This window comes from Oryctolagus cuniculus, chromosome 4 (genome assembly GCF_964237555.1).
Source record: "Oryctolagus cuniculus chromosome 4, mOryCun1.1, whole genome shotgun sequence".
In the NCBI taxonomy this organism is placed as follows: domain Eukaryota; kingdom Metazoa; phylum Chordata; class Mammalia; order Lagomorpha; family Leporidae; genus Oryctolagus; species Oryctolagus cuniculus.
The window spans coordinates 90,785,705-90,811,805 of NC_091435.1; the positions used below are offsets into that span (position 1 = coordinate 90,785,705).

General features: G+C 40.0%; 1 protein-coding gene across 20 annotated transcripts in view; it reads right to left on the bottom strand.

The window, feature by feature from the left end:
• LPP (LIM domain containing preferred translocation partner in lipoma) overlaps positions 1 to 26,101 on the bottom strand; it is a 727,525-nt gene that overhangs the window by 10,515 nt on the left and 690,909 nt on the right. For all 20 annotated transcript variants that reach the window (XM_070072379.1, XM_051859193.2, XM_051859192.2 and 17 more), the window contains one exon: positions 16,754 to 16,932. In XM_070072379.1, the coding sequence (XP_069928480.1) occupies positions 16,754 to 16,932 (179 nt within the window). The remainder of the gene's footprint in view (positions 1 to 16,753; positions 16,933 to 26,101) is intronic.

Genomic DNA, 26,101 nt, shown 5'->3' on the forward strand with positions numbered 1-26,101 from the left:
GTAATTCCTTCAAATAAATAAATATTTTTTAAATAGAAAGTTTATCTACAATGTGTTGTGGTGAAGATCCTTTATGGTCATATCTAGGAGTTCTGTGTGCTTCCTGTACTTGGACATCCCTTTCTTTCTCCAAATGGGGGAAAGTTTCTGTAATTATTTCACTAAATAGACTTTCCGTCCATTCTCTCTTCCATACCTTCAGGAACTCCTAAGACCCATGTTGGGGCATTTGATAGTATCCCATATATCTCTAACACTGTTTTTAATTTTTCTAATTTCTTCTTCTTTTGTTGTTCTGACTGAAAGATTTCCAAAGATTTACCTTCTAGCTCCAATATTCTTTCTTTTGCCTCACCAAATCTGTTCTCATGGCTTTCCACCACATTTTTTATTTGATCTATTGAATTCCTTACTTCTAATATTTCATTTTGATTTCTATTTAAAATCTTAATTTTATGGGGAAAATTTGACTCATGTATGGATTTCTTTCATTTGTGGATTTGCTTCTGATTGCTTTTGAGTAATCCTGTGATTAATCTTTTGAATTCCATTTCCAGCATTTCAGCAGTCTCTTCATCTTCATATTCTAATATTGAAATGTTGTTGTGTTCCTTTGGGGAGGGTCATGTTGTTTTTCTTATTCTTGTTTCTTTAATTTCTTCATTTATTTTTAGGCATTTGTAGAGATACTTGTTTTTATCCTCTAATAGCTTCTATCTTTGAACTATGCTTCTGTGGCTTAGTGGATTATCTGCACTTTTTATTTTAAAAGAATTATATATTTATTTGAAAGAGTTACACAGAGGAGGAGAGAGAGGGAGAGAGAGGAGGAGAAAGAGAGGAGAGTCTCCCCTCCACTGGTTCACTCTCCAATTGCCCGCAACAGTTGGAGCTGCACTGATTCAAAGCCAGGTGCCAGGAACTTCCTCAGGGTCTCTCACGTGGGTGCAGGGGCCCAAAGACTTGGGCCATCCTCCACTGCTTTCCCAGGCTATAGCAGAGAGATGGATTGGAAGTGGAGCAGCCAAGACTCGACCCAGCACCCACATGGGATGCTGGCACCGCAGACAGCTCTACCCGCTGTACCACAGCACTGGCCCCTGCACTTTGAGTGAATACCAAGAGGTGTATGCTGGGTGTGGGGAGGGAGTTCTAGTCAGTGCTTCAGGGTGGGGCAAGTTTCCAGGATAACACTCAAGTTGGGCATGGTAGATCTCCTCTTGTTAACAGAAAAGGAGGGAATGGTCACCTCTGTTGGTGTGATCACCACCTCACCTCTTCTCCCAGGTGTTCAATGACCGGGTGTTAGTCCCCAGTGGGCACATAACTCATCGTGGCAGCATATAAACTGTACAAATGACATGCACCATCTTTACTCCGATCATGGATCCCCCTGCAATGACTTACCCCAAGCAACCAGGGAGTTCTGAGTACGTGAAGCTGCACACAATGATTTCCTGGAGATTAAGCTACACCCTGTACCCTCTTGTGCAGCCAGAGTCTCCACAATCTCAGCACACAAGACTCCCACAGTCACTCAGAGCAGAGGGTTTGCTCTGCCCTCCCAGCCTGTGCTGTCCAGAGAGGCAGATGTTTCTCTAGCCCGGTGTCTGTGAGTGTTCTGACTAGGAGGCTAGAGCCACGGTTAATATTTCTTAATTCAGTATTTTTTAACATTTCAGAATAGTTTTAAGTTTACAAAACAAAAATTGTGATAGTAATACAAAGAATTCCCAAACTCCCCTTACCCCATTTCTTCTATTAATATCACATATTAGTGTGTTTGTCACAATGAATGAGCCACACTCAGTTTTCCTGATTGTTTTATCCAAACTCCTTTTATCCCTCCCACCCCTCCCAGACCCTGGTAATGTATATTCTGTGTACAGATTCAGCTTTTTAAAATTTATATGAGGTGAACAAATTTCATATATTTCACACATGCACATTTAAGGAGCATAGTGATACCTTGCATCCTCCCCTCCCTCCCACCCATGCTCCCCCACCTCCTTCCTTTTGTATTATTTCTTTTAATTTTTTTTTTTTTATCTTTTATTTAATGAATATAAATTTCCAAAGTACGTCTCATGGGTTACAATGGCTTTCCCCCCCATACCGTCCCTCCCACCCACCACCCTCCCCTTTCCCACTCCCTCTCCCCTTCCATTCACATCAAGATTCATTTTCGATTATCTTAGTATACACAATTTTTCAGTTAATTCTATAATCATGAGCTTAACCCTCCACTAAGTATTCAACAAATAGTAACAAGAATAAAACACTGATCCTCAACAGTAGAGACAAGGGCTATAAATAATCAAATCATAAAATGCAAGCTTCGCTCATATATATATATATTGAACTCTTTCAGGGAAAACATGGTATTTTTCTTTTGGGGACTGGCTTATTTCACAAAGAATAATTTCCAGTTGCCTCCATTTTGTTGCAAAAGACAGTATTTCATTCTTTTTTATGGCTGAGAAGTATATTCCACAGTGTATATATACCACATTTTATCTAGTCACTGTTTGATTGACATCTGGGTTGGTTCCATATCTTAGCTATTGGGAATTGAGCTGCAATAAACATGGGGGTACAGATAATTCTTTCATATGCTGATTTCATTTTGTTTCGGTAAATTCCCAGGAGTGGGATGGCTGGGTCGTATGCTAGATCTATTTTCAGCTTTCTCCATAGTGTTGTCCACAATGGATATACTGATTTACATTCCTACCAACAGTAGATTATGGTACCTTTTTCCCCACATCCTTACCAGTATTTATTGTTGATTTTTATATGGGAGCCATTCTAACTGGGGTGAGGTGAAACCTCATTATGGTGCTGATTTGCATTTCCCTGATGGCTAGTGATACTAAGCATATTTTCATGTGGCTGTTGGCCAGTTGAATTTCATCCTTTGAAAAATTCCTATTCAAGTCTTTTGCTCATTTCTTAGCTTGATTGTTTTGTTGTTGAGTTTCTTGAGCTCTTTATAGATCTTGGATATTAATCCTTTATTAGTTGTGTGGTCTGTAAATATTTTTACCCTTTTTGTCAGTTCCCTCTTAACTGCTGGATGTTTCCTTTGATAGATTTAGGGGATGGGAGCACCTCACAGTTCTAAGTGGGTGCCCTGACCTCTGCCAGTCCTCCCAATCAGATTCAAAGTCAGTGGGGAACACAGATTTTTTTTTCCTCTGGTATAATCCTGTAGTCACATGTATTGTGCGAGAGTTGCTGCAACCTCTACTGGCATCAAGATGGAGCTTTCTCCCTGCCAGTGGCCCTAGTAGGGCAACAGGGAGAATGAAACATGCTTTTTGTTCACTGGATTATGTGGGTTCACTGCTCCCCTGCCAGGGCTCCAGGCAAGACTCAGAGTCAGTGTGCTCTGCAAGGTTCTCCCTCAGGGTGTGGGAGTTGTGGGTGGTGTCCCCGCATGCTGTGACATGTCTGTTCTTCCTATGCTGCTCCTTGGCATCCCTCTTCTTTAGAATTTTCACTGCAAAAGTTCTCTAACTCTCCTCTGGGAATGCACTTCCTCTGCTTTTTTTTTGCTATCTTCTCCTGCTCAAATCACATGTTTTCCCTATTCAGCCATCTTGGAATCTTTCTCTTCTTAAATCCTATATATAAGGAAGAATGTGTGGTATTTGTCTGTGTCTGGCTTATTTCATTCAAAAGGATTTCCTCCATTTCCAACCATTTTTATTTATTTATTTATTTGACAGGTAGAGTTATAGACAGTGAAAGAGAGAGAGAGAGAGAAAGGTCTTCCTTCCATTAGTTCACTCCCCAAATGTCCGCCATGGCCGGCACTAAGCCGATCCAAAGCCAGGAGCCAGGTGCTTCTTCCTGATCTCCTAAGCGGGTACAGGGGCTCAAGCACTTGGGCCATCCTCCACTGCTTTCCCAGGCCACAGCAGAGAGCTGGACTGGAAGAGAAGCAGCTGGGACTAGAACCTGGTGCCCATATGGGATGCCAGCGCTGCTGGCAGAGGATTAACCAAGTGAGCCACGGTGCAGGCCCCTATTTCCACCCATTTTGATGCAAATGGCAGGATTTCATTCTTTTATTTTATAGCTGAACAGTATTACATTAATATAAATTTTCTTAATCCTTTCATCTGTTAATGGACACATCAGGTACTTCATGGTTTGACCATTGTAAACAGTGCTGCTGTAAACATGGTGGATCAGGTATCACTTCAATACAATGAATTCATGTATTTAGGTGGATAGCCTGGTAGAAGCATTGCTGGACCATATGGAAGTTCCTAATTTCTAGTTTTTAAAGAAATAACCATAGTGTTTCCCACAGTGGCTATATCAATTTACATTCCCATCAATAGTGTATAAGAGTCCCCCTTTCTTTACACGCTTTCCAGCTTTTATGATTCTTTTTTATCATAGTCTTCTGATGGGGTGAGGTGGTACATCATTATGGCTTTGATGTGCATTTCCCTGATGGCTAATGAATTTCATATGTTTTTTGACCATTTGTATTTATTCTTTTGAGAACTGTCAAGGTCTTTTGGCCACTCACTTCTTAAGTGGATTGGTTGTTTTTGTTTTTGATATTTTGAGTTGCTGATCTATTCTGAATATTAATATTTTCTCAGATAATTAGTTTAAATATTTTTCCCAACTGTTAGTTGTTTTTTCACTCTATTGTTTCCTTTGCTGTCCAGAAATTTCTGAGTCTTATATAATCCTGTTTGTTTAGCTTTGCTTTTGTTGCCTGCACTTTTGGGGCCTTATCAAAAACAAACAAACCAAAAAATCACTGCCTACACCAATGTCTTGAAGTGTTCCTCCTGTGTTTTCTTTTAGCAGTTTTATCATTTGAGCTCTTATTTTAGGTCTTTATACAATCTTGAGTTGATTTTTGCATTTGGTGAGAGGAAGGGATCTAACCTAATTTTTCTACATATATATATCTACATATATATATATATATACATACACACACACACACACACACACACACACCCATTTTGGTCAGCACCATTTATCAAAAGGACTATCTTTTCTCCAATGTATGTTCCTGTAACTTGTCACAAAACAATCGGCTGGGCTCGGGCTGGCAATGTGATATGGCAGGTGAAGCTATGGCCTGCAAAACTGGTCTACCAGTTCCAGTCTTTGTTGCTCCATTTCTGCTTTAGCTTCCTGCAAATGTGTCAGGGAAAGCAGTGGAAGGCGGCCCAGCTACTTGGGTCCCTGGTACCTGTATAGGAGACTAGGGTGGAGTTCTTGGCTCCTGACTTTGGCCTGGTCTTATCCTGGCCATTGTGGCCATCTGGAGAGTGAACCAGAAGATGGAAGATCTTTTTCTGTCTCTTCCACTTATTCTGCCTTTAAATAAATCAATGTTTTAAAAAAATCAGTTGGCTGCATGCACATGGATTAATTTCACCCCTCTATTCTATTTCATTGATCTATGTGCTGGTTTTCTTGCCAGTACAATACGGCTTTAATTACTATAGCTTTATAGTATGCTTTGAAATCAGGTATTATGATGCCTTGATTTTTTTTTCCCCCTCAGGATTGCATGAACTATTCTGGGCCTTTATGATTCCATATAAATTTTACATAGTTTTTCACTCTGTAAAGAATGCCATTGGTATTTTATAGGGATTGCATTGAACTGTATTGAATTGTATTGAACTTGATTACTGTATCTACAGATGTATTTCTATAGACAGACATTTTAATGATATTAATTCTTCCAACCCATGAACAAGGAATATTCTTCCATGTTTTGGTGTGTCCTTGATGATTGCTTTCATCAATGTTTTACGACTTTCATTGCAGAGTATTTTTCACTTCTTCAGTTAAATTTGTTCATAAATATTTGATTTCTTGGTACTGTTGTTAATGAGACTTCTTGATATTTCTTGCAGTGAGACAATTACTGATGTTCATAACACTACATTTTTATACATTGATTGCATATGTTTTGACTTTAGTGAATCGGTTTATCATTTCTAAGAACTTTGTGGTGGACTGTTTCGGTTTTTCCATGTATAACATCATGTCATCTGCAAACATATATATTTTGACTTTTCCCTTTCCAATTTCTATGCCCTTTATTTTTTTTCCTAATTGCTCCTGCTAATACTTCCAATACTATATTGAATAAGAATAGTGAAAGTAGATTGTCCCAGATTCTGAATCAAAATGCTTTCAGCTATTCCCCATTTAGTATGATAGTATGATATTGGCTGGTTTGTCATATAGAGCCTTTATAATTTTGAGGTATTACTTTTTTTTTTTTTTGACAGGCAGAGTGGACATTGAGAGAGAGAGAGAGACAGAGAGAAAGGTCTTCTTTGCCGTTGGTTCACCCTCCAATGGCCGCCACGGCCGGTGCGCTGCGGCCGGCACACCGCGCTGATCCGATGGCAGGAGCCAGGTACTTATCCTGGTCTCCCATGGGGTGCAGGGCCCAAGCACTTGGGTCATCCTTCACTGCACTCCCTGGCCACAGCAGAGAGCTGGCCTGGAAGAGGGGCAACTGGGACAGAATCCGGTGCCCCGACTGGGACTAGAACCCGGTGTGCCGGCGCCGCAAGGCGGAGGATTAGCCTAGTGAGCTGCGGCGCCGGCCAAGGTATTACTTCTTCTACAACTAATTTGTGGAATTTTTTTTTTATTATTATGAAGGGATATTGAATCTCCTCAAATACTTTCTCTGCATCTGCTGAGATGATCATATGGTTTTTGTTTTTCACCCTGTTGATGTGATTTATGACATTTGTTGATTTTTGAATATTAAACAGTTCTTGCATTTATGGGGTAAATTCCACTTGATCATGATATATGATCATTTTGATGTAGTATTGGATTTGGTGTGGTAGCATTTTATTGAGAATTTTTGCAACTATGTTCATCAAGGATATTCTATAATTTTTTTGTGTTGTCTCTTTGGTTTTGGTATTAGAGATGATGGCCTCATAAAGGATTTTTCAGGTTTTCAATATTTTGGGATAGTTTGAAAAGTATTAGAGTTAGTTCCTCTTTAAATGCTTTGTAGAATTCAGTAGTAAAGCCATTAGGTCCTGGACTTGTCTTTGATGAGAGACTTCTTTTTTGAAAGGCAGAGTTATAGAAAGAGGGTGGGAGAGGGAGAGGGAGAGGGAGGGAGAGGGAGAGGGGTAGGGAGAGGGAGGGAGAGGGAGAGGAAGAGAGAGGGAGAAGGAGGGAGAGGGAGAGGGAGGGAGAGGGAGGGAGAGAGGGAGGGAGAGAGGGAGGGAGAAAGAGAGAGATATCTTATACCCGCTGGTTCACTCTCTAAATGGTTGCAATGGTTGGGGCTAGGCCAAGCTGAAGGCAGAAGCCAGGAGTTTCTTCCTGGTCTCCCTTGTGGGTACAGGAGCCCAAGCACTGGGTCATCTCCTGCTGCTTTCTCAGGTGCCTTAGCGGAGAGCTGGATCAGTAGTGTAGCAGCCAGGACTCGAATCAGCACCCACAGGTCACAGGTGGCAGCTGAACCCATTACGCTATAATGTGAGGCTCATATGGGAAACCTTTATTTACTGCTTCAATTTCATTATTTGTTATGGGTCTGTTCAGATTTTCTGTAACTTCTTGATTTAATTTTGTTAGGTTAAATGTATACAGGAGTTTATCAGTTTCTTTGAGGCTTTCCAAATTATTAGTCAAAAATTTGACCAAATTATTGGTCAAAATGTTGTTTATTTTATCTTTCCCCCAAACCCTCCAGCTTTTCATTTTGTTTATCTTTTGCATTTCATTTTTTAAGTTTTCAGTATCATTTATTTCTGCTCTGATTCTTATTATTTCTCACCTGTGAATTTGGATTTGGTTTGTTTTTGTTTTTCTAAGACCTTGAGATGCATTATTAGATTGCTTATATGAGACCCACTTTTTTACATTTACATTTAAATGTAAGCACATAACCACTATAAACTTCCCTCTTAAACTGCTTTTGCTGTATCCCACAGGTTTTTATGTGTTATGTTTTCATTTTCATTTGTTTCAAGACATTTTTAATTTCCTTTTTAATTTCTTCAATGATCCATTGGTCATTCAGAAGTATGTTTTTAATTTCCATGTATTTATAAATTTTATATTCTTATTGATTTCTAGTTTTATTTCTTTGTGATATAATACATGATATGATTTCAATCTTTTTAAATATATTGAGACTTGATTTGTGGCCCAATATACATTCTATCTTAGAAAATGTTCCATGTGCTGATGAGAAGTGTATATATTATGTAGCTGTTGGGTGAACTAGTTCAATAGTATGGATCAATTTTAATGTATCTTTGTTGACTTTCTGTATAGATTAGGTATTCATTCATGATAATGGAGTGTTGAAGTCCTCCACTATTATTGTATTACAGTCTCTCTCTCCTTGTTTTTTAAGATTTATTTATTTGAAAGGCAGAGTTACAGAGAAGCAGAGAGAGAGAGAGAGAGAGAGAGAGAGAGTCAGTCTTCCATTTGCTGTTCACTTTGGGCCAATCCAAAGCCAGGCCATAGCAGAGGGCTGGATTGGAAGTTGAACAGCTGGGACTCGAACTGGTGCCCATATTGGGATGCTGGCATTGCAGGCAGCAGCTTTACCTGCTATGCCACAACACTAGCCCTCTCTCTCCTTTTATGTCTAATGATATTTGCTGTTTATATCTGAATGGTCTTGTGTTATATATGTGTGTATGTATTTATGATTGCTATATCTTCTTGCTGAATTATCAACATATATCATATTTATTTTTTATAGTTTTTGATTTAAAGTCTGTTTTATCTGATATGAGTATAGCTACTTCCACTTTATTTTTGTTTCCATTTGCATGGTATGCCTTTTTCTAGTTCTTTACTTTCAGTATAAGTGTATTTTTATCCATGAAGTAAGTTTCTTTTAGATAGCATATAGTTGGGCCTTTTTTTTTCAAACATTCAGTCAACCTATATCTTTTGACTAGGGAGTTTAATCTATTTACATTCAAGGTTAATTACTGATAAGAACTAAGAGCTGTCATTTTATTGAATGGTTACTGATTGTATTCTGGTAGTGAATTTAGTAGTGTCGTTTGTTTTCATAAATGTGTACTTCTAATGTAGGCCTCTGTTCATGATTTTTTTGTAAGGCTGGTCTGGGATAGTAATTTCTCTGTTTTTTCTTGTTTGGGGAATTCTTTATTCCACCTTTACTTCTAAAGGATAGCTTCCTTGGATATAATATTCTTGGTTGGGAGGTTTTTTTCTTTCAAGACCTTGAATATCATTCTAGTCTCTTCTGACCTGTAGAGTTTTTGTTGAGAAGTCTGCTATTCTAATTGGTTTTCCTTTATATGTAACTTGACTTTTTTCTTATTGTCTTTAGGATTCTCTCCTTGTCCTTAACTTTAGACAACTTGATTACAATATACATGGGAGAAGATCTTTTTTTGCTTGGTATCCTTTGATCTTCTTGTATCTGAATGCGCATATCTCTTTCAAGACTTGGGAAGTTTTCAACTATGATTTTGTTTAATAGGTTCTCATTCACTTTGTTCCTCCTCCTCTCTTTCAGGCATCCCAATAATACAAAGACCAGTTTGCTCTATGGTAACCCCTGTGTTGCACAGGCTTTCTTTATTCTTTTCAATTCTTTTCTCTTTATTTTTGTCTGGGTTATTCCACAACCTTGTCCTCCAGATACATGTTCTCTTGTAGCTCATTGAGTTTCTTTATGATCATTAGTTTGAATTATTTTTCAAGCATTCCATAATTTCCTTCAGATCAAGATCTATTTCTGGAGCACTATTTTGTTATCTTGGAGGTGTCAGGTTTCCTTTCTTCTTGTTTCCTGTGTTCCTACATTGATGCCTGCGTATGTATCTGGCATAATAGTCTGGTCCTTCCCTTCCTTCCTGCCCTTCCTTCTCTCTTCCTCCTCCCCTTCTTCTTGTTAATGGAGTAGCTTTCACTGGAAAAGACTCATTTACTTAGATAGAATGTGAGGTATTACTTGGGTTGTTGATTTGGCTTTGGTTCTAGGTGCCCAGAAATGTAACTGCTGGGTAATCAGTGTTAGCAGTATCTATAAGAACAACAGTTGTCTAGGCTGTAGCAGCTAGTAGAGGTAGTAGTGTGACTTTGAAATGGACATGAGCTTCCAAAGGTGAATATCTTTACTCCCCAGAGTGTTGGATGTTATTTGCAGTCGGGCTTTTGATGGCTGTAGTCACATTCTGCTGCTTTCAGACACAATGGAGATGTCCCCTTGTCTTGCCAGGCAAGCAGGAGTTATACTGAGGCTTGCGGCAACAATCGCTATGGCCCTTGGACTGTTTGATGTAGGTAAGACTTTCCCAAGGTCATGACACTTCCTGTTTACCTCTTCCCAGCAAGATGGCTTCCCCCATCAGGGGAACTGGAGAAGTGCTGTGGATGGTGCCAGTGGACGGCATGCTTGTTTTTCTTGAAAGGAGCCAGTTACAGCAGGAATGGTAATAAGGTACAGAGAACAAAGTGGCCCCTCCGATAATATGGGACATTTTCTTTACCTAGCTGGGAAACAGGCCTGAGCCTGTATGAGTATGATAATGAAAGAGACAGAAAGAATTTTGCTGATTTGTCAGGAGGAGGGCAGGCTCTGGTGCCAAAGCCACACAGAAGGCCAGTAGCTAGAGTTGTCTGTGAGCAGTCTTGGAAATACAGTGACATACACCAACATAGTACGTATTCTCTGTCCTGTAAAAAGTCCCAAGCAATGGGAGGAAAGGGGGATAAGAAGGCAGGATGAGCTCACCACACAAGAAACACTTTTATTAAAGGACTTTGTACAAACTTTCCAATGGATATAGGACCCCCAGATCACTTTGATAAGCCCCTCCTGGCTGCTTCTCCAGGGGCTTTTTCTCTGCTCTTTCCAATAAAATTTTTTTGCTTCATTGTCTTCTCAGTTTGTTCCTCTGCCTGATACTTAGATATGAACCCACAGGAACTTGCTGTATCCATGAGAGAGTCACTACACTGTAGATTTTGGCACTTCCTTACTCAAGTTCTTCCCTCAGTCAGTCTCCTTGGTTCTAATATTTTATCTATAGAACCCTTTTCCTGGCAATACCGTTTCCCTAGCTAGGGCACTGGGTTAGGAGGAGTGCAACATAGAGGCAGTATCACCATGATTTGTTTCTCTTGCTCTCTGCTGTTTTTCTTTTTCTTTCTTACAGATTTATTTTATTAACTTGAAAGGCAGAGCTACCTACCTAGACACACACACACACACACACACACAGAGAGAGAGAGAGAGAGAGAGAGAGAAACATCTTTCTTCCACTGGTTTAACTCCTCAAATGGCTGCAACAGCCAGGGCTGGGCCAGGCCAAGGCCAGGTCCTTCTTCCGAGTCTCCCACATTGGGCCACCCTCCACTACTTGCCCAAGTGCATTAGCAGAGTTACGGATTGGAAGCTGAGAGCTGGGACTCATTTGGAACCCATATGGGATGCTAGCCCTGCAGGTGGAAGCTTAACCCTTTATGCCACAATGCTGGTACCTCTGTGCTCCTGTCACTTCTTTCCTGAAGCTTTTTCTCAGAAAAGTTTCTGGAATGTGATTCTTTCCTGTTCTGAAACTTTTTCCTGGCTAAGGTGGGTGAGATCCTCTCATTGAGCAATCTGGATTCCAAACAGTATTTCTCAATATCACTGACAACCCCTAACATTTTTTTTTACACACAACATATTAAAAGGTTGCAAATATAGGCTGTGGGTCCATCTGTATCTTCTGGAAATTGGGGGTTGCATTGGTGAAAGTGTGAAATGAGATATGATTTGAAATGGACATAGATAAGTACTGAAGAGATAAAAAGACTGCAATTTTTTTTGCATGGTGATGGTTTTAAGATTAATGATGTTAAAATTTATCTATTTGTACTGAGACTTAAAAGAAAATAATGATAGTAATCTAATACTTTGCAGAGCACTCTATGGTTGTCAAAGCATTTTTACATACATTATACTCTATATGTACATATTAATTTTCCTGGCAGCACCCAAAAGGCATCTGTATGGTTGCAATCTAAATAAATATGAATTAAGCAGCAGATCAATTGATTGCTATGAAAGAAAAACTAAAAGGATCATGGTATAACTGGAGCAGTAATCAGAGTTGCTATAATTGATATTTTATGCAAGAAGTTTATATTCAGTGGCAAAAAATTGCTTTGGACTACCTGATTATCTTTGAATCTGGGTTGCTGGTAATGAAATAAACAAGTTTTTCGGATCAATTGTAAATTTTCTTTTTCTCAAATCTATTGGAATTGTATATTTTGAAGAAAGAAGTATTTTTGCTCACAACTTATCCACAAGGCTTCCTCAAACAGAGTGACTTATTCCTCTAGGATGACATTTCTTTAGTCCAATTTACCCATACTAGTAACAATTATCTGCATATCTTTGGGGGCTATTAAATTGTGGTCCCCAAGGATAGGACTGGACTTTGATCCATCAGTGAGTCTCTAGAAACAACCACTCAACTGGTGCATAAAGAGGAAATTCAGCCTTCCCCCCACAAAGTGAAGTATCTGCCATTTTTCTCTATAAAAATATGTAGCTTGGTCACTATGTTTAATTTCAAGGTCCTTCATCTTAGGAAAGATATGAATTGCATTCTCACTGAGTAAGGAGGCTTTCCTACCCACTGTTGTCATTTCTATGATGGGAGAAAGCAATGTGAAGGTACAGGAGGTGGTTACCTGGTTTCTCGGCCTATAGTTCTGGGAGGACCCAAAATTCCAGGTCTTCTATTTCTTGGCTCAGCTCAATGAGTGGACCATAATAATAATAAAAATAAATTGGGTGGAAAAAGCCTTTGATTCTTAAAGTTACTATGCATTAAGTGCTTATCATGTGCCAAGCCCTGTTAAGCACTTTACAAGTTGACATTATTTTCTACTGAAAGCAGCAGTACGAGAAAATACTTCCATCATTTCATTTCAAGGGTCAGAGAGGGATAATCTTAGTCATTTGTATCCCAGCACATTTCTACAATCAAGAAAAGGATGATGGTTACATAAATAGATGACCATAGTATTCCTGATAAGAAAGCACAGATAGTGGGATGCATTCTCAATTCACAAAAAGGGTCAGGGATTCTTCGTTATATTGGAACTAACTAGGAATACAAAAAGGGTTCTTGCGTAGACTGGATAAAGCAGTCTACATATTTGTGCATTTGTTTATTCACTTATATAGAATATTTTATTGTAACAATTATTTAAGGTTTTGCTGTAAAATTTCGTGTGTGTGTGTGTTTGTGTGTGTGTGTGTTTGTGTGTGTGTGTGTATTTCTTCATTGCTAGCCAGATTGTGGTCAGTGCTATCTATAGCAGTTTACAGAATTCTATCAAACACAGAGAAAGAAATGTAAATTAAAACATGGGGATACAGAGGGGTTGAGGTCAGAGAAATCTCCTCAGGGGAGGTGATAATTGAGTCTGGCCTTTAAGAATGACTGACAGGTATATGAAAAAGTGCTCAGCATCACTAATCAGAGAAATATATGTCAAAACCACAATGAGATATCATCTCATTCCAGTAAGAATAACTATTAGCAAAAACACAAAAGATAACAAGTGCTGGTGAGAAAGTGGAGGCAACGAAACACTTTCATCCTGTTGGTGGGAATGTAATTAGTGTTATTATAGACAACAGTATGGAGGTTCCTCAAAAATTAACCATAACAGTGGAGTAGCTGATTGATAGGTACCCAAAATATGGAATGAACTGAAGAGTTCATCAAAAATGTATATACATAATGGAATACTTTTCATAACAGGATAGAATCCTGTCATTTGTAGCAATATGGATAAACTGGGAGGTCATACAGCTAAGTAAAAGAAGCTGGGCATAGAAAGATAAATGTTGCATGATTTAACTCATTTTGGAATTTAAAAATGCTGACATCATAAAATTAGGATAGAATAGTGGTTACCACGGGGTGGGGGAACATGGTGGACATGGAGAGATTGGTGGACGGGCACAATGTCACAGCTAGACAGGAGGAACAAAATCTTGTGTTCCATTACAAAAAGAGTGATAATTGAAAATAGGTAGAAGAGTATTTTGATTTCTCTTCACAAAGAAGTGACAGATAGTTGAGTAATAGATAACCTAAGATCCTGAGTTTATCAATACACAGTGAATAAAGATATTGAGACATCATACTATACCCCAAAGAGATGTATACTTCTTATTTGTCAATTTAAAAATAATAAAGATGATCACTTAAGGGAGAAACTGCATGTGTAAATACATGTGTCCAGGAGCTGAGGTTGCGATCTAAAATGACATCTGTGGAAGAGTTCACACCAAGAGGCTAGAGTACACAAGGTAGTTAGAGAGGAGATGGCCCATTTGCAAGGTCTCAAGTTTCTGCACATTGAGTATCAAACTTCTGGACTACTATTTTTGAAACCTTGCTAATGGGCCATTCCCTACATTCCCTCTGCTAGGAATCTCCTTGTTTTCCACTTAACCCACTCTTTGCATTTTGCTTTCATAAAACCTGCTGGGACACTACAGCCAAGTAATCTCTCCTGAATCTGACAGTGCAAGCCCTAACTTGTGCCTGTCTCATGGCATTTGGCCCTCTCTGCCATTATGTCTGCACACACTGTCTGCCTTCCTCTTGGCAAGTTTCTTGCCGACAGGGACTCCTCTCTGTTAAAATATCAGAACCATTTCTCTCCTTGTATCTCTCTCCGTCAGCACTTAGCACAGTTATTGGCACAGAGCAGGTTCTTTGTAGATGTAAGTGGAAATGAATCGAAATAAATAAAAACTGCCCTAAAAGCTCACAGAGGGAGACTCATTCAGAAGAGTCAAAAGCAATGCCCAAAAGATTTGTTTGGTAAAAGAGGCTGTATCCCTTGGTCTACTCTCTCCTTGCAATGCCGACTCTGTACTAGGCTTTAGCTGCTTTGTGTTCTAGTACTTTCAAGGCTCAGAAAGTTCTGTAAAATGTTCTCATTTTCCTCTGGGAACTAGAGAAATGATCAAAAAGCTTCCCTTGCTACATATCTGTCAATCATGCAGACAACCTTATTTTTAAAAAATAATTTATATTTTAACATGCGTTGGACTAGTGATGGGGATAGCTGGGGCTTGAGATTTTTTTTCCTTTTCAGTTGCTCAAGTCTGCTTTTTTGGAGCTTTCAGACCCACACACTTATGTCACTAGTCGCAAGTCTCTAATTATGCTCCCCACCCCTAGAAATGAAAGATAAATGGCATGGATATAAACTTACATTTGTCAGAACTGATTTCCTGTTTTAATTGAGGGGTGTAATTTATCAGTCTTTTCCAGCAACAGAAACATGTGTGCTCTGATTATATCTATCAGTCTTTCTTGGATTAGTGTAAGTCTAAGAGAGGAGAGAAGCAGTGATAGAAACACACTCTCTGTTGGTATCTTTTCACTTCCCTTAAATAGATGCAGGTTTTTTTTTTCCATGTGTAATTACATTCTAAAAATATCAATAACGTGAAGAACAATTTATGCTGTGACTGCCCTTTAAAAGTGAGCCTTTCCTTGTCTAATTCAGGTTGAGAATTTCTACCTTTGGGTTTGTTTTCATAAATTCCTTTAGTCTCATGTCTTTTGGTGAGGTTTTCACTTTCTTTGCTTCTTGGAAGGTGGTCAAGGAATTCATTTCTTAAACATGAGTCTCAGGTCGCCAAACTGCTCGTGGAAAGTACCTCCTGGTTGCCAGTCAATAGAGAGGTGAAAACTTAACCCATAAGACAGCACATTTGGAGGCCATCCCCAAGGAGGTGGGCAATACGAGCTTCCCCTCATTGGTAGCCTTACAAAATATTCTCAAAGCCAGTTCCCAGCAAATTTAAGCCAGAAACCTTTGTGTCAACCATTCACAGATCCCATCAGAGTATTCACATAGCCCTTAAAACTATATAATTATCTTCATAAAAATTCCATCTATATTAGAGGAAAGAGGGACATATTTTTCCTGGTCCATGAGAGTAAACGGCCCTGATCTAGGGGCTCTACTTTCTATGCCTCTTCTAGAGGTGGCACAAGACTGCCTTTATTCACTTCATTAGAAAATGTCAAAAGAACAAGAAGACCTGGGTAAGGGGAGAGGCCTGAATAGGTCAACAATGGCATGCCACTGCCTCTGAAGGTAAGAGAGAGGCCTATACCAGGAAGAGTGCTGCGAGTATTCTCCACAACCTCCTACCTGTGGAGTGGCAGCGACGTGGAGGTGAGCTCTAGATAGAACCCTGGGTTGTCACAGTTCACAGAGTTTTCAGGGAGGGCTTGGTCTAGTGACAAAGTTGAAGAGCTCTGAGAGGTTGAGCAATTTGCTTAATGTCACATATCTTGTTCATGTTTAGCACAGGACTCTGCCACTTTCTAACATGCACACTCTGTTTACACAATTAGAACCACACAGATGCAATGGGCAAGCCTCAGGTAAGCCCTGAGCAGAAGCTAGGCTGGAAGACCACATGGATAGCCTGATTTGAATTCCTACATTGGATGGGGAATCAATAAGCTTGTCTTAATGTCCTGCTATTCCTTGAGAGTCTACATCTGTGTGTGTGTGTGTGTGTGTGTGTGTGAGAGAGAGAGAGAGAGAGAGAGAGAGAGAGAGAGAGAGAGAGAGAATGTGGGGCCCAGGTGCCAGAGAGAGAGAGAGAGAGAGAGAGAGAAATGTGGGGCCCAGGTGCCAGGCAGTGAAAACAGATACAAAGCAGGTTGCCTACTTGTGAAAGTCCTCGATGCAATGAATGAGCCCACCGGCGTCCACAGTGAAGGGGATTCCATCCAGGCTGCGGTGGCACATCACACAGGTGAAGCAGTGAGGGTGATAGGCCTTCCCTGTGGCACGAAGGATTCGCTCCATGATGGGCTTGGAGCACACATTGCATCGCTCCAGGGTGTTCTATGGAGAGAAAGAAAAAAATATCAATGTTAGGCTGGGACTCAAGAAGCTATGTGGGTGTGACAAGTATTTTCATAAAACACATTGACTCATGAACATGTCATGGTACTCTGTGGGGAAGAAGAGTATTATAGATGAGGGGACCTCAAAAAGCGAGAAGTGTATACCATGATAAAAACTATACATGGATTTCAAAATACTTTTGCACTACAATAAACACCTATTAATGCTACTTTCCATGAACTTTTTGAAGTTAACTCAAATCTTTATTAAAAAGAAAAGGAAAGGGAACTAGATGGGTCAAGTGGCTTTTGTAAGGCCAGCCAGGGAGAAGGTAGCTAATCCAGGAGTGAGGACATATGTTTCCTGACTCCTACCCTTGTTCATTTCCACTGCAGTCAGTGTGATGGTACACATTTCTGTAAAATCTTTCATAGTGCATATTTGTTTTAATTGTAACCTATTTTTCCCTTGTGGTGAAGGCAGCCATAGATAGCATGTAAACAAATGGACACAATTGTGTTGCAGTAAGATTTTATTTACCAAAATGGTTGGTGGACTGGTTTTGACCCATTCCCCTGAACTTTAACATCAGGTAGGACACTTCATTATTACTCCTAAAACTTGATTTATCATTAAAGACTTAGTGGGATCACCAAGGCCCCTAATTTTTAGAGAGTGGTCTGGCTGATGCTGACCAAGACAGAGCATGCTAGCTATAGAACACAAATCAGAATCTGACATAATCATTGAAGCTTCTGAGCATTTAAAGCCCTGATTTAAATACCTACTCTGAATTTAGGATCCATAAACTCTTTTTTTTTTATTTTTATTTTGACAGGCAGAGTGGACAGTGAGAGAGAGACAGAGAGAAAGGTCTTCCTTTGCCGTTGGTTCACCCTCCAATGGCCGCCGCAGCCAGTGCGCTGCAGCCGGTGCACCGCGCTGATCCGATGGCAGGAGCCAGGTACTTCTCCTGGTCTCCCATGGGGTGCAGGGCCCAAGTACTTGGGCCATCCTCCAATGCACTTCCTGGCCACAGCAGAGAGCTGGCCTGGAAGAGAGGCAACCGGGACAGAATCCGGCGCCCCGACTGGGACTAGAACCCGGTGTGCTGGCGCCGCAAGGCGGAGGATTAGCCTAGTGAGCCGCGGCGCCGGCCAGGATCCATAAACTCTTGATAGAAATCTTGAACATAGGGGGGTTTGAAAAGTAATTTAAAAATTCAATTTATCTAACATTATTTTTTAAAAAAATTGTTTTTCTATTTATTAGAGAGAGCAATATAATATATGGATATCTACTGGGCCAGTTTGAAGCAAGGAGCCAGGAACTCAATCTAAGTCTCCCATGTGGTTGGCAAGTACCCAACCAATTGAGCTGTTACCTGCTGCCTTCCAGGGTGTGTATTAGCATGAAGCCACAATTATGAGTACAGCCATGAATGGAACCCAGGTGCACTGATATGGGACCTGGGTGTCCCAAGTGGCATTTTACCTGCTATACCACATGCCCTCCTAATTTCCTTGACTTTAGAAATATGCTAAGCGTTAAGAAAGTGCCACCCTTTAAAAGGTTTCCATTAAGTGACTTGGGACCCAGGATTTCATTCTTCCTGTGAATCCCATGCTCTTACCAAGCAATGTACCACCAAACTTTGTGGCCTGACTCATGGGGTTTCCGTTTGGAAAAACCTAGGATGGGCATCTAGTTAGGAAGATGTAGGACTGGATGAGATGTAGAAATTAAGGGGCAGATGTATTTTTATAGAGAGAATCTTTGAATGCCTGTGAGGTAAGATGTGCCTGTATGTACCTAACTGGTGTTCTGATGGGACTTAAAGCAATGGCGTCTGAATTTCCTCCACTGGTTGCATTTCTCCTACTGTTATTTGCTCCCAAACTGACCCAGTATCTCCTTTCCAAAAAACACAGATGTGACAAAATACCTTTCCTGATAACAAAAATGTCATGGCACTGTGATGTTCATAAGAGATAATTCCTTACATAAAACTCAACTTCCCTCTCTAGGCTTAGCTTCTAGCACCCCAGGCTGTTCACTCTTGTTGAAACCTGTGAGAAACATCCATACTTCTGTGCCTTGGCCAATGCACAGATGAAATACATTTTGCCATTTTGCCATTCCAAGGGACAGGTCAGAGGCAGTGCAGCCTTCCTCGATGGCCCCAGTATTTCCCATTCCTGAACACTTCTCTTACAACATTCACAGTGTACACTTCATTGAAATGATCTGTGCATATGTTTATTTCCTTTACTGTAACTTCATTAAGGGAAAGAAGTGAGGCTGAAGAATGTATTTTTCTGTCCCATATTGCAATGGAATAAAAATAAGCCAGGGATAAATGTGTGCAAAAGAATGAATGAAGGAATACTGTTTACATCCCACCCTGGCAGCACAGCGCTGGCCTGACTCCCTGGCTCTGGAATCCATTCCAAGATGAATTGGTAAATCCATCATCATCCTCCCCTAAAACTGTGGTTGCCTGAGGTTCTGAAATTGCTTAGCATGCCTCTGGTCACAGTCTAAACTCATGGAAACTATTAACCTATTTTCTTCCTCCATTCTGAAGTGGTGAAATTAAAATAGCAGACACGCATAGGATGAGAGTCTGGCGATGATGACGAAGACGGTCTGGCACAGAAGGGCCCTACTGCTTTTCTACCCGGACGAGCTGAGCTAATGCGGCTGGAAATTGTCTTCCCAGGCCTTGTGTTTTGCTCCTTTGTGGGTTTTAACTTTTTTTTTTTTTAAAGACTGCTCTGTAATGGAGTTGAACAAACCAGAAAATGCTTGACCAGAAAATGTTTTTGTTTGCACTGAGGCTTGGCTGCAAGATTCAGCTCATTTACTGAAACCTAGCAGCAATGAATAAGGTTTAGTCAAGTTTCTAAGGAAAAGAGTTTATAGTCTATGGAAACTCTGTTCAAAGAACAGGTAATCTGAACAAAGTATTGCAAAGGAAAATGATGTAAAATATATCCAGAATGAGGCTGTTATAAAATGCCCCCAAATCAGGAAATGAATGTTGTAGTCTCTTAGCAGCTTGGGCTAGTAAATGATGGAGGGCATATTTTTTAGTCTCTGTCGGGGACACAGAAACATACAACACACCTTAAGACCTCACAGTGTTGGGGAGGAGCTGGTACTACAGTCCCATTTCTCAGGTGAGCACAAACTTGAACTGACAAGTTGGACTTGGAATTCACGAGGGGCAGGTAGGAGTAACACTCCCATTTCTTGATTCACAGTAATTCACAGAGGGATCTGCCAAATTCATGATGGCGTTGCACAGAGTGGAAGTTGCTAGAGGAGGAATATGAATTGTCCTTTTGGCTTTGGCAATATCTAATGTATAGGGATAGTGTTGGGGGGTGTAGCAGGTGAATCTACCACTTTCAGCATCGGCATCCCATATGAGCACAGGTTCAAGTTTCAGCTGCTCCACTTCCAATCCAGCTCCAAGCAGTGGAAGATGGCCCAAGAACTTGGATCCCTGCCACTCATGTGGGAGACAGAGTCACAGTTCCAGACTCCTAGCTTTGGCTTGGCCCAGCTCCAGCCATTGTGGCCATTTGGGAAGTGAACTCTAGTGGATGGATGACCCCTCCCTTATCTCTCTGCCTTCCTCCCTCTCTCTCTGTAATTCTGCCTTTCAAATTATATAAATAAATCTTTAAAAAATCTATATAAGTCCACTGTATATTTTTTTCTTCCTAGACCTCAGTTTTCTCAACTGTAAAATGAAGATCAATTCCAACTCTGTAATTTTATCCCACTCTGTGATATATCAGAATTAATAACACAAGGAAAGGTCAATGCTCCCATGATTAGAGATATAGAAACAACTGGATAATCCTTTATTGGAAGTTTGAAAAAGGAGCTCATCTGTTAGAAACCTGGACTATATTACTCTACTCTGTCTCCTCAATTATAATTTGAGAAACTGCCAGTGATAGAATTTCAAGCACCATAGTTGGAGATCTTTGTACCTTCTTACACATGGTTCTTTTTAAGCCAGACAAAAAGGTATACTCCTAAAAATATAAACATTAAGCTTTTCTGAAGTGATAAATGGTTAATAAAAATTCAGTTTTGAAGGAAATAGAAAGTCTTCACGCAAGTAAGAAGAAGGATCTCCCTAAGTGTGTCTCTTGAAGTCACGCCTTGCACGTGGACTAGGGCTGCCATGCTGGACAGACAGGGAGACAGGGACAAGAGGAAAAGTACGTTCCAGCTTAAGAATGTTCCACCTCAGTGGAGCGCTTTGCAACCTGGCTCCTGATCCATCTCCACTGCTCTACCCTCTGGATGATACATTCTAGCCATGACACTGGGCTCTGTGCCGTATCCTTAACAAGTGACATTCTTTGACAAGCCAAGACTACCTCCCACCTTTTAATTTACCTGGATAATGCCCATTCATTCTTAAAGTGAAGCTCACATGTCATTCCTAATTCTCTGTTATGCTATAAGCAAAATAAGTCATTTCCTGCACTCCCATAAGATTGATGACACTTCTCTTATGACATGAATACAATGTACTTGACTTAGTGGTTTATGTCAACCTCCATGACCAGAATAACTCCTCCCTTCCTACAAGGAATCAAAGTTAGAGGTTTGGTTTCCTTGGACAGATTCTGAAACAAAGATTGGAATACTTGAAGATATCAAAGAGTATCCTTGAATCACCTGGGGAGCTGTAGGAAGTACCTGGGCAGAAAGACAAGCTGCACTATGGTTATAACAAAGGCCTTTCTGTATGCCATATTTCTTCATGCTGGAGGGTAAGGCCTTATATCTCTACATCTACAATCAATAGATATGGGCTGTCTCCAAAAAGAAGGGGTGATCTTGGGCAACCAGGTCCCCTTCACTTGAAGGTAGTTACCAGGAAGGGACTCAACTAGTTGCCCATCAACACTTCCAGCAGTTGAGGGAATAAGAACCTCACGCTTACAGATGCGTTGGGGTAGCACATCAAAGCACCCACAACATTGAACATCCTTGGCCCTGGCCTACATAACTCACAACATACAGTGAGGAACTGCTTACCAGCTGTGAGGAGCCTTATAGACTAAGCATAACAAAGAATCTAAGCATTATTATTATTATTTTGTACTGTTTCAGGATTTGTTTTCAGAAAATGCTTTAGGCAGTTACTCCACTGAAAGTGGAGTGCACTTGGGAAAGCAGCAGAAGATGGCCAAGTATGTGGGCCACTGTACCCACGTGGGAGATCTGGAAGAAGCTCTTGGCTTTGGCCAGGCACAACACTGGCTGTTGTGGCCATTTGGAGAGTGAACCAGAGAATGGAAGGATCTCTCTCTCTCTAACTATGCCTTTCAAATAAATAAATAAATCTTAAAGAAGTTAAATGATATAAAAAATAAACTCACAAATCTAAACTCCCCAATGCAACTGTTTTTAAATTAGAGCTACAATCTGGTTGTATCATTTATATCCTTGGATATTGCAGAAATAACTTTTCTAATTCACAGAAGAGCTGGAGGAACTAGATGAATATTAATGAAGTAAACACGTAACAAACTACTAGTGAGGTGATAAAGAAAATAGACTATTACTATAATTTGTATATTACATAGGCATATAAAAGTATTCAATGTTAAGTATTTTAAATAAAGAGATATAAGTGAAGATTCAGATGACAAAGTGACTGTTGCCATTTAGAAATGTTAAAATTTTCATTTCAAAAATGTGATCTTAGATTTAGTCTTTACTTTTTCTAGGTACAAAAGCAACATTGCAAACTAGGAAGGACTCTTGGAAAGATAAGGGGTGACATCTCATGTTCTAGATACAGTTTTGATCTTGTTAAGACAAAGTGTTAGATCTGGAAAAGTCCTTAGAAGTTACTCTGGCACAGGAATTTTTAACTCTCCATTCTTGCTTCCTATCCCATCATCATTCATTCAAGCAAACAATTTATTATTAAGGAAGCATATCCAAAAGAGTTCCAAGTCACTTCTGGATAAAGAGAGTAAAAGGATGAGCCTGTGGGGGACCCACAATGTGCACTTTCAAAACCACGACTCTAGTCCAAAGACCACTTTTTCAAGGCATGGATAGCAAAAGCCAACTAGAGGCAGCTACAGAGGTAGAACACATGTCCCTGACTTCACAGTACAGTGAGAATCCCTCTGCTACATCACATTACATTCATTCTGCATTGTAGCAGACAAACTATATCACAAATAGAAGGCATTCAGGCTTACTATCTTGAAACCTACTGAGATCTTAAGATAGTTTGTCTCCCAAACTTCTACAGAGAAAGATGAAAAAAAAAACCTCATTGTTGGGTCTCTGGCATTTATAACAGTATGCTTGCATAATATTGATGTTTCACAGATACTGGCTAGATGGTGAATTAATAAACACTGAGTTAAGTACTTAATATAAAATAGTTATTTTATTTAACCATGAATAATAATTCTCTAGTCCCAAGCCAACTGGCAAGTTAAGACACAATATATTTCAGGGGCCGGAACTGTGGCATAGTGAGTAAAGCCTCTGCCCAGAGTACAGGCATCCCATAAGGATGCTGCTTTGAGTTCTTCTCTCTACTTCTGATCCAGCTGTCTGCTAATGCCCTGGGAGAGCAGTGAAAGAAGACCCAAGTGCTTGGGCCCCTGCACCCACATGGGAAACAGGATGAATCTCCTGGCTTCTGGCATCAAACTGCCCCAGCCCTGGTTACTGTGGTCATTTAGGGGAGTGACCCAGTGGATGGAAGATTCTCTCTCCTCTCTCTCTCTCTCTGTGTCTCTGTCTCTCTCTGTAATTCTGTCTTTCAAATAAATCTTAAAAAAAAAAAGACATGTATTTCAAGTGCACCATATTTGTAAGGATTAGGGGCTGTGAGAGGTTTCAGAGCCCTGAAGTGTTTGTCTTGGGCCAAGAGAAGACTCATCTACTTACTCCAGTGTGCTGAATGAATTCCAGCCATTATTATCTGCATGAACTGTGAAGTGCAAAAAGCTGAGATTGGTTCAAGTGCAGTTGTTCTCAACAGAATGGCAATGTGGTACCATGAAGAGAATAGGGCTATGACTCAACACATTTCTCTCGAAATGCCAGTGCCATTATTTGAATTTAAGCACAAATTGCGTATTCCTTATCTGAAATACTTGGATGAGAAGTGTTTTAGATTTCAGGTTCTTTTTTTGATTTTGGAATATTTGCATATATATAATGAGATATCTTAGAGAAAGGATCCAAGTCTAAACATAACATCCATATATGTTTCACATATACCTTAAATCTGTAGCCTAAAGGTAATTTTATACAATATTTTATTGAGCCTGCATTTTGAGCCATCGCACGAAGTCAAGTGGAGCACTTGTATTTGTTGTGTCACGTCATGCTCAAAAGGTTTTGATTTCCCAGTATGTCAGAGACAGCTGTACTTGTATGCTTATTGCAGCACTATTCTCAACAGCTAGGACACGGACTCCATCTAGGTGTCTGCTTATGGATGGCAAGAAAAATGACAGCTATGGAACACAAAACTGGGAATTCAACAGAGAAGTTCAACTTTCCTTTTTTAATTCTTCATTTCTGACAACTTTCTGAGTACAACTCTTTGCATCCAGTACTTATATTGCCTCAGCTCTTACATATTCACTTTAAACAAACTTTTCATGTGACCCTCTGAAGAGCAAAGCTGCCTCTCCATTTATTCTAACACAGCAGAAAGCTAAAAGAGGGGAACAAAGTATTCAATGTATTGGGTGGAGGGAGGAAGGCAAAGAAGACAAAGACACCATCCTTGCTTTAGAAATTTCCAACATAGAGAGGTAGACATTCTATAAACAACTGATTCAAGGCATTATAGGGGCATGAGTAATGCATGATGGAGACAGAACAGAGAAGTTATTTACAAATTGAGAGCAGGCAAGATTCTGGGGTTTATGACACTAGAACTCTATTCTAAGTGGGATTGATGTAGCAGTTAAAAAAAGTGCTTTAACATGTTGTGGAATTTTAATACACTTTGGAATTGATGTTTTATAACAAGAGTCTTTGTTATTCAATCTTTTTGGAGAGGAGTCTCAGGCCTGCCATGAAACAAAATTCATTTCACAGGTATAATGTTGTCATAAAATTACATATTGGGCAGCACTGGTAAAGGGCAGCTCACTATTGTTTGACATGAACATCTATGTATCAAACAAGTACACAAAAGTGTACATATTAACACAGAGTTCAGAAAAAATTTCTTCAAGAATTTTCTTTAAAAAACAAAAGATTTATTTATTTATTTGAAAGTTAGAGTTACACAGAGAGGAAAGGCAGAGAGAGAGAGAGAGAGGTCCTCTATCCAATGGTTCACTCCCCAGCTGGCCACAATGGCCGGAGCTGTGCTGATCAGGAGCCAAGAGCTTTCTCCAGGTCTCCCACGTGGGTGCAGGGGCCCAAGGACTTTGACCATCCTCTATTGCTTTCCCAAGCCATAGAAGAGAGCTGGATGGGAAGTGGAGCAGCTGGGTCTGGAACAGGCATCCATATGGGATGCCAGAGCTTCGGGTCATGGCGTTAAACCAGTGTGCCACAGCGCTGGCCCCCAGAATTTTCTACTCATATATGTGCTATGTAAGCTGGTTTCAAAATTAAGAAAAATATCCTGAAACCATAAGAAAAAAGCCAACAGAAAGTACAAAATGATTAGGACAATTGGGCCATTGTATTCCTTTTTGCCGAGAGCCACAATCACATTCTTCAGACAGAAAGTAAATTATGATGTTTATACTTAAACACTAGAGTTGGGTTTATGGTCCGAGTTTTAGTCACAAAAAAAAATCTTGATTAAAGGACATTTAATTTATTTCTACCTTAAGGCCTAAAGAAGTGCTGTGGTGTGTGTGTGTATGTGTTTACCATAAAATGTGCTAGGTCTCCCAAAACGCCTCTTGAATGTGTTATAATCTCTGAGAAATATAAGGTTGGGGGAGGGCAGAGAGGATGATACCTAATGATTGTAGGTTAGGCCTTCATGCCAGGGCCAAAATTAAAAGATCACAGAATTCCACTGAGACTGTCATGAGATGAACAAAAAGAATAGAATTGCTTTCATTGCAAACTAAGTCAAAGGAATGTTCAGCCTTGTTACAACTTACTAACTCAGGAATCT